We start from the raw sequence: 9651 nt of genomic DNA, 5'->3' as shown, positions 1-9651 counted from the left end.
ATAGGATGATGAAGTCAGCCCATTTCCTTCCCGACAAGACTACCTTCTTGGCGAAAGACTATGCTAAGTTGTACATCAGAGATGTAGTGAGGTTGCATGGGGTTCCTTTGTCCATCATATCGGATAGATGTACTTAATTCACTTCACACTTTTGGAAGGCATTCCAACAAGGACTTGGTACGAATGTTAAACTTAGTACCACCTTCCACCCTCAAATTGATGGTCAAGCGGAACAGACCATTCAGACCTTAGAAGACATGTTGAGGACGAGTGTGATTGATTTAAAGGGTAATTGGGACGATGGACTTCCTTTGATAGAATTTCCCTGTAATAATAGTTAGCAATCTAGCATTGCCATGGCTTCGTTTGAAGCACTATATGGGAGAAGGTTTAGATCTCTGGTTGGGTGGTTTGAGGTAGGTGAGTTTGCTCTAATTGGTCCCGAACTAATCTATGATGCTATTGAGAAAGTTCGACTCATTAGAGAAAGGTTCAAGACGGCCCAAAGTCAACAAAAGTCATATGCCGACAATAGAAGGAACGATCTAGAATTTGAGGTTGGTGATTGGGTCTACTTGAAAATCTCACCTATGAAAGGCGTGATGAGGTATGGCAAGAAGAGGAAACTTAGTCCCCGGTATATAGGGCCATACCCAATCTTGAAGCGTATTGGGAAAGTTGCTTATGACTTGCCAAGTGAGTTTGCTCCGGTTCACCCAGTGTTTCATGTTTCTATGCTCAAAAAGTGTATTGGTGATCCGGTTTCCATCCTTCCTTTAGAGGATTTAGGAGTTGATGAGAACCTTTCTTTTGAAGAGGTCCCGGTTGAGATTTTGGACCGGCAAGTGAGAAAGTTGAGAAATAAGGAAGTAGTCTCTATTAAGGATCTATGGAGGAATCACTTAGTTGAGGGTGCTACATGGGAGGCCGAGGCTGACATGATGTCCCGCTACCCTCCCTTTTTTCCTTCTACTCTTATTCAAGCTTGAGGTAAATAGTTCATCCTAAGTTTAGTGTTTTGGGAGTCATGTGTATTGTATGATTGTCCATGATTTCCTTATATTGTGCATGTTCTTGTGAGAATTCATGTTTTAGTATATATTGAGTTTTCATGATGTCTATACTTTCTCATGTTGAATTGCATTTTGTATAATGATTGCAATTTTTATTCCATGAGATAAAATGATGAACATGCTTAATAATGTGTTCTTGAGATGACATGTCGGCTCTATATTATTGTGTTGAGCCTACTTGAGTTTGAGAAGTTAGTTTCTCCCATGTTTATGTATGTTGATAAGCTGTATGCCTATTGAGTTGGCAGAAGTAATTCCTTCTTTCTTGTATGGCACTGACCCTGTTGTGAAATGGAGTTTAAGTTTCCACCTTTTGAGTATTGCATATGGTGAATAGTGCATTGTGAGTTTTCCTCGTTTTTATGCTCATGCATAATGGGCTGCTAGTCTAGTGTTTCTAACTTAGTTTGGTGCTTGGTCGTCATTCGGGGAGGAATGTTCCCAAGGGGGAGATAATGTAACAACCCGGAAATCGAATGACCTAAACTAGAGCCTAATGTGTAGTCTAGTAGCCTAATGAAGTCTAATCCTAAGGTTAAAGGTATAAAGTAAGTTTCCTAACTTAATACTAGGGTTCTAGTGCCTAAAGGTCAAGGCAAAACTCCCATAGGACCCTCCCAAGGGTCCATGAGGAGGACCCAAGGTAAGGTCCAACAAGCTGTGCAAAACAGCCTCATTCACGAGGGGCAACCTACGAGGCGTAGGTTGACTCACACCCCGTAGGTGGGGGTCGTTATTCAACACTTGGTTACTACCAAGAACCCTCTAAATTTCCTAGCCAAAGCCCTAATCCACGAGTGTGCATTACGGTCTGTGGACCAACTCACGCCTCGTGGATTGGTCTCGTGAGTTAAGACTTAGTCTCCTCACCAAGGCCTCACATGACCCCTCTCTCAACCAAACCACCCCCATGCAGGATGGGCCATGGACCCATCCACGATCCATGGATATGGTCCGTGGATCCTAACCTACAAAAGATGGTTTGGGGTTAGGCCATAGTGGGGGTAAGTTCATAAATTCCTCATTTATTAATTAAAGGTAGGGGCGGTTATATTTATTTGTTTTAGCTATATTAAAGTATTTTTAAGTATTAAAACAAGTCTTTTAACTTTCATAACTCACACCTCTCAAAATCAAAAACCCATTTCCCTCTCAAAACATTCTCTCTCAAAACTCAATTGAAGAACTCCAAGAACTTGAAGGTTAGGGCTCAAGAATCAATCTTATCCACTCCAATTCGTGGGCAAAGCTTCAATTAAGGTATGGGAAACTTGATTCATGGAACATCATTCTCCATGAAGCCCTTCAACTCTTGATTTTGAAATTGATATATTGTTCAAAAACTAGGGTTTATATTCCAACCATGGGTTCTTCCTAAAAACAATTTTATTATGTTAATTGCATTATATTATGGATGAATTGATATTTAATGGTGATATTCATTGTAAAATTCCCCTTGAACCCATGAACACCCCCATGACCCCAATTTTATGTGTGGTGATGGGTGTATTGATGCAAGATGATTACTATAAATTGTTTCTATGTGAATTTAGTTATTGAATCTTGTTTTGTTCATGCCTATTGTAGTATCTTTAGGTGTTATTGTGAGACATGATTCATGGTCTTTAAAAGTAGTAAATTGCTAGGGTTTGTACATGTTGATGAATGGTGTGTATAACCTATTGATTCACTTAGAAAGTAAATCTCCTATTACTAATGTCTAAAGTATGGTATTGTTGAAAGTATTGATTTTCTCTTACCCTTACACCTATTGATGCATGAATAGTCTAGGATGATGATGATGTATTGTGTTGATTGAAAGTCTATTTCTCATGATAAATACTATGAGTGTAATGTGAAAGTCTTACTCACACACTAATGTTGATTCTAAGGTTGAAAGTACATTCTCACCTTTAGTGAATCTATGAGCTATTTTGATGGGTTGTATTGAATGAGGGATAGAGCATTCCTTCATACATATAAATGCAATTCAAGACTTAATAATGTATAATTTGGTAATTTATGCTTAGAACCGAGTGGATATGGACAATGAGGTAAAGGCCCTTCCGCCAAGGCAATAGTGACGGTCATCCAAAGTAAATTCGTGATATGGAAGCCCCTCCTCCAATGCAATAGGGCGGGTTTCTAAAATGAATCTCCCTATCCCATAATTGTGTGCCAACATAGGACTTAGCTAATGGATCCACCTAGACGCTATACACTTAATCCTACCTTAGGCAAGTAAGACACCTTCTTCGGTGCGAGGTTACACGACACCGAATTCAATGTAGCTCACATGGTTTATGTCGATTATGCTATTCTTCCCAAAATTAATGATAATGAATGATACATGGGCTATACTATGACTTCTTGGTGAATTTACTTAGTAGGAGTGGGGTTATAGGACTTGATAACAGCAAGGTTAAGGGAGATCACAAATAGAGAATTGAATATTAGAATGCGGAAGCACAAAGAAAAGAAACAAAAAAAACTAACTAAAGATATGGGAAATTCAAAGGAAAGATCCACGAATTTCCAAGGATTAGATGTTCTAAGGCCTTGAAAAGATCCAAGTAACAACGTATAGATTTATGGAAGAAATCTAACGCCTTTACTTGAGAAAACGAATCAAAACGATAGATTCAGATCTTGACCGCTTTATGAGTAACTAAAGACAATAATTAGTATGTAGAAACTAATCACCTTCTAAAGAATACCAAAAAGAAACCAAAGATATCACAAGAAGAAGTTACTTTATACCTTAAACTATGAAACTAGTAAAGGTTTAAAGATAAATTCTCAAAGAACAAGTCACAAAGGTTCAAAGAACTCTCTCAAATATTATTAATATCAATCTAAATTGTCTTTAATGAATGAAAAGGACTCCTATATATAGGAGAAGGGAAAAACGTCCAAGAAGCCAAACCCTAAAAAAACAATTACAAGGAATCCTACTCTAGAAAGGAAATAAAGTAATCTAACTAGGAACAAATTTAGTACTTCTAGGAAAGCATTAAATGGTACTTAGGAGACCATAAATAGACTAAGGAAAATATTAATAACCTATATATAAATAAATAAATAAGGTAAATCCCAACTAGGAAAAGAATCTTGACAATCTTGGAAAGTTTGACTAGTCTTCTCTCAAAACTTGGGCAGAAAGCAACTCTTGTTGTGGCTGATTCTTGGACTCTTCTTGACCTTTTTTGCACGAAATTGGACCTTAAAATTCCTCATCTTGGGCTTGAATTTGGGCCACCAAATAATTGTAGCATTTGGACAATTCCTCTCCCTTGGGCTTGAGCTCTTCTTCCCCAATAAGAAACCTTTGGATCAGCGATTGAAGCCCATTGAGCTTATCATTGAACTCCTTGGTTTGAGATCTTGTTATGGGCCTCCTTGGAGTTTCTAAAGCGTCATCCTTGTCCTTCAATGGAGTAGAGCTTCCTTGGATGCTATCATTCCCCTCTTCTTGAAGAGAATTCGTCCTCGAATTCAAATCTGCATCAAAATGGGAAAGATCAGAAACATTAAAAGTAGCACTAACTTGGAACTCACCAGGAAGATCAAGTTTATAAGCATTGTCTCCAATCCTTTCAAGGACTTTGTATGGCCCACTTCCTCTAGGATCTAGTTTGGTCTTTCTTTTGGAAGGAAATCTTTCCTTTCGCATATGCACCCAAACCAAGTCACCAGGTTTAAAAACAACATATTTTCTGCCCTTATTCCTTCGCAATGCAACTTCCTTGTTCTTCTTTTCAATTGCAAGCCTTGTTTGTTCATGAATTTTCTTCATCATATCAGCCTTCTTCTTACCATCAAGATTAGCAAAATCATTAGTAGGCAAAGGCAATAAATCAAGGGGGGTAAGGGGGTTGAATCCATATACAACTTCAAAAGGAGTCTTACCAGTAGAAGAATGGAAGGTCCTATTATAAGCAAATTCTACAATAGGTAAGTAATCTTCCCAAGAAGTCAACTTTCCTTTCAAAATAGCCCTCAACATGTTCCCTAAAGTTCTATTAACCACTTCCGTTTGCCCGTCCGTTTGTGGGTGACAAGATGTAGAAAATAGCAATTTAGTTCCCAACTTTCCCCAAAGAATTCTCCAAAAGTGACTTAAGAACTTGGCATCCCTATCACTAACAATAGTTCTAGGTATTCCATGCAATTTAACCACTTCCTTTACAAACAAGTCAGCCACATGAGATGCATCATTAGTCTTTTTACATGGGATAAAACGAGCCATTTTAGAAAATCTATCTACTACCACAAATATACTATCCTTACCATACTTAGTCCTTGGCAGCCCCAATATGAAATCCATAGAAATATCAATCCAAGGGGAATTAGAAACAGGTAAAGGAGTATAAAGACCATGCGGCAATGTTCTAGACTTAGCCTGTTTACATTCAAGACAATAAGAACACACTTTTTCAACATCCTTTCTCATGCTAGGCCAATAAAAATGTTCAGAAAGTATTTCCAGTGTTTTGGGTACACCAAAATGTCCCATTAGCCCTCCACAATGTGCTTCCCTAACAAATAGTTCACGCAACGAGCAGTTAGGAACACATAATTTATTTTCCTTGAATAGAAATTCATCTTGAAGATTAAATTTCTCAAAAGGACCTAACTTACATTCAGCAAAAATCTCACCAAAATCAGAATCATTAGCATAGAGGAACTTGATTTGGTCAAAACCCAATAACTTTGAAGTAAGAGTAGAGATCAAAACATACCTTCTTGAGAGTGCATCAGCAACCACATTCTCCTTTCCTTGTTTGTAAGCAATTACATAAGGAAAAGTTTCAATAAACTCTACCCATTTAGCATGCCTACGACTAAGTTTACCTTGGCTCTTCAAGTATTTTAATGACTCATGATCAGTCTTGACCACAAATTCTCGAGGCCACAAGTAGTGCTGCCATGTAGCTAACGCCCTCACCAAGGCATATAGCTCCTTATCATAAGTTGAGTAGTTCAATGTTGCTCCACTTAGCTTTTCACTAAAGTAGGCAATTGGCTTGGAGTCTTGCATCAAAACTGCACCTATGCCCTTACCAGAGGCATCACACTCAACTTCAAAAGACTTAGAAAAATCAGGCAATTGCAAAAGAGGAGCAGAACACAATTTATCCTTCAGCAAGTTAAATGCATCATCTTGTTCCTTTCCCCATGTAAAAACCTTATCTTTTTTAATAACTTCAGTTAAAGGAGCAGCAATGGTGCTAAAGTCTCGCACAAACCTCCTATAAAAACTAGCAAGTCCATGAAAACTCCTAACTTCAGTTACACTATTAGGTTTAGGCCATTCTTTTATTGCCTTGATTTTCTCATCATCTACTTCAACTCCCTTAGAACTGACCACAAAACCTAAGAAAACCACACGATCCACACAGAAAGTACACTTTTTGAGATTAGCAAATAAGCGCTGATTTCTAAGAACTTCAAAAACTTGTTTTAAGTGCTCTAGGTGTTCATCCAGATTTTGAGAAAAGATCAAGATGTCATCAAAATACACCACAATAAATTTTCCATGGAAATCTTTAAAAACATGATTCATTAGTCTCATAAAAGTGCTTGGTGCATTAGTCAAGCCAAAGGGCATAACTAACCACTCATAAAGTCCATATTTGGTCTTAAAAGCAGTTTTCCATTCATCTCCAGGATTCATACGAATCTGATGGTAACCACTCTTTAGATCAATTTTAGAAAAGATTTTGGAACCATACAGTTGGTCCAACATGTCATCAAGACGAGGGATAGGATGGCGATACTTTACCGTTATCTTGTTGATGGCTCGACAATCTACACACATCCTCCATGTTCCATCCTTTTTGGGGACCAATAGGACTGGAACAGAGCATGGGCTCATACTCTCTCGAACAAATCCCTTTTCAAGCAATTCTTCAACTTGCCTTTGTAATTCTTTGGTCTCTTCAGGATTGCTCCTATAGGCAGGCCTATTAGGAAGTTGAGACCCAGGCACAAAGTCTATTTGGTGCTCAATCCCTCTCAAAGGTGGCAATCCCTTTGGAGTGTCATCAGGAAAAACATCTTCAAAATTCTGCAAAAGAGAAGAAACACTATTTGGCAAAGAAGGAGTTAGTTGTTCAAAATTAATCAATACTTCTTTGTAAGTAAGTAGTATTATGGGCAGTCCCTCTCTCCTAGCATTCAAACACTCTTTGGCTTTTATATAAAGGCTCTCATTTTTCTTTTCCTTAGCCTCTTTCCTCTCACCAAAACATTTTATTTTTTTACTCACACCCTCTTTTACCTCTTTACTTAGATCGCTGCCCTCTCTCTCTTTCTCTCGGCCATCTCTCTTTTTTTCTATCTCTTGGCCTTTTTCTTTTCCCTCAAGCTCACTTTTTACCTCTCCCTTTTGTTTTCCCATTGTTTCCCTCAATCGTTTTTGATCTTCAAACACTTGAGAAGGAGATAATGGTGCAAGAGTATACTTCTTACCATTATGCAGAAGACTATACCTATTCTTTCTCCCATGATGAGTAGTATCCCTATCATACTGCCAAGGTCGGCCAAGTAAAACATGACATGCTTGCATTGGAACTACATCACAAAGAATCTCATCTTCATACCTACCAACATTGAATGAAATCATGCATTGTTTGTTTACTTTTACTTCTCCACAATCATTCAACCATTGGAGCCTATATGGGGTAGAGCGCTTCATGCATGCAATTCCTAGTTTATCCACCAAGTATGAACTCACCACATTTGCACAACTTCCCCCATCAATAATCATAGAATAAGTCTTCCCTTTTATCCCACACCTAGTATGAAACAAATTCTCTCTCTGCCCTTCATCAACACTACCCAAATTGATAGTCATAATTCTCCTAACCACCCCAATTATACCATCATTAGGCAGTTCCAAATCATCTTCCTCACTTACACCTTCTCCCTCTTCTTCTTCCCCCTCACTTTTTTCACTCTCATATTCTCCATTCTCTCTAAGTAGGATGTTTCTTCTACTTGGACATTCATGCATCATATGCCCCCTTCCATGACATTTGTGACATTGAATAGAACTTGAAGGTTTAGAAGATTTAGGATTAAAGGTTTTACCTCCCTCCTCAACCTTACCTTTACCTCTATCATCTTGAGGTTTGGAAGGAGCTTTCCCCTCTTGAGTTGACCATGGCTTCTTAGAGATAGTGTTTGGTCGACTTCTCCATGAGTTATTTTGCTGCTTTTTCTCAATTTGTTTTTCAACTTTTACAGACAAATCAACTAACTCATCTAAAGTTACATATTGTTGTATCTCTACTACATTAGCTATTTCTGTATTTAAACCATTTAAAAATCTAGCTATTGTAGCCTCTTCTTCCTCCATGCAGTTAGCTTGGATCATAGCCATATCCATGCTTTTGAAGTACTCATCCACCGACATGGAGCCTTGCTTCAAGCGTTGAAGGCGAGATTGTAGATCTCTTTGGAAGTATGATGGAATAAATCGCTTCCTCATTACCCTCTTCATCTCTGCCCACGTAGCAATAGGTGGTAGCTCCTCTTGCAATCTGTCCCTAGCAAGCTTTTTCCACCAAGAAGCAGCATAATCAGAAAACTCAACAACAGCAAGTTTAACTTTCTTACCCTCAGAGTAGTTATGGCAATCAAAGATGGCTTCAACTCGTCTCTCCCAATCAAGGTACAAGTCTGGATCCCTTGTCCCCTTGAAAGATGGCATCTTCATCTTTATACTATTTATATTATCATCTTCTACTCTACCTCTTTGTCCCCTCCTATCTCTTCTTTCTAGATTAAATTCAACATCAAAATCATCATTATCATATTCAGGATTTACAAAAGGGATATGGGGTACATTCCTTCTAACTTGGGGTCTAACATTATTTGGGGGTACAACATTATTCTCCCTCCTAATTGCAGCTATGGTGTCATTCTGCTCGATAATCATATCCCTCATCTCTTGAAATTGAAGGGTCCATCTCTCAAATTGTTGGTGCATAGCTTGAAGGGTGAAGTCGTTCCTTCCTTTGACCTCAGCTTCTAAACGAGCCCTTTCCTCATCACCACCTGAATTAGACATCTAAAAAAAAGAATAAATGATTAAGTATCACACTTTTAATATGGCTTTTACCCTCTTTTAAACTCACCCACACTTGCCTTTTTCCACTCAAAATAACCTTTGAACGAGAATACTTTGTAGATTTATAATTAAACCAAAACGTGTATCAAGTTCGTAGTAATAAAGTATGGAATCTTGGGGTACAAAAAGAAAGTAAAGAACTAGTCCTAGAACAAGTAGGATTTAGTTGAAACAAAACACGAATAAAAAGGAACTTATTTTAGAATTATAAGAACAAGAAAAAAAAAATTCCTCTTATTCTTAAAGGTCTAGAATCCCCTCTTCTTGCAACCTTCTTTCTTGGAAACAAATTAATGCAAAACTTGGAGAGCAAGTAATAAGATTTCTTGAATATCAAGTAATAAACTTTCTTGGGTATCAAGTAATCAAATTTCTTGGAGGACAAGTAATTAGATTTCTTAGAGAGCAAGTTATAACTTTTTTTTTTTTTTTTTCACGCTA

The 9651-nt window shown here is 37.8% G+C and overlaps 1 protein-coding gene across 1 annotated transcript; it reads right to left on the bottom strand.

Moving 5' to 3' along the window:
• Positions 1-4568: 4568 nt before the first annotated feature.
• LOC125877453 (uncharacterized) lies at positions 4569-9061 on the bottom strand. The gene is made up of 6 exons (XM_049558743.1): positions 7598-9061; positions 6891-7147; positions 5812-6449; positions 4916-5694; positions 4621-4762; positions 4569-4574 (listed from the first exon to the last, which is right to left on the bottom strand). Exons 1-6 carry the CDS (start codon positions 9025-9027, stop codon positions 4569-4571), a joined length of 3252 nt encoding a protein of 1083 aa, XP_049414700.1. The 5' UTR covers positions 9028-9061.
• Between the last annotated feature and the right edge of the window lie 590 nt (positions 9062-9651).

This window comes from Solanum stenotomum, chromosome 9 (assembly GCF_019186545.1).
Source record: "Solanum stenotomum isolate F172 chromosome 9, ASM1918654v1, whole genome shotgun sequence".
NCBI classification, from domain to species: Eukaryota; Viridiplantae; Streptophyta; class Magnoliopsida; order Solanales; family Solanaceae; genus Solanum; species Solanum stenotomum.
Note: the sequence above shows the minus strand (reverse complement) of the source record. Positions and strands in the feature narration are given on the sequence as shown.

Bases quoted from the DNA above. Each gene is read 5' to 3' on its own strand.
- LOC125877453 (XM_049558743.1), bottom strand. From the start codon at position 9,027: ATGAGGGATATGATTATCGAGCAGAATGACACCATAGCTGCAATTAGG. The intron at 6,450-6,890 runs GTGTAGATTGTC...TGGTTTTCTTAG, and splicing joins GGATGGAACATGGAGGATGT to GTTTTGTGGTCAGTTCTAAG. The intron at 4,763-4,915 runs TACTAATGATTT...TAAACCTGGTGA, and splicing joins CTTGATTTATTGCCTTTGCC to CTTGGTTTGGGTGCATATGC.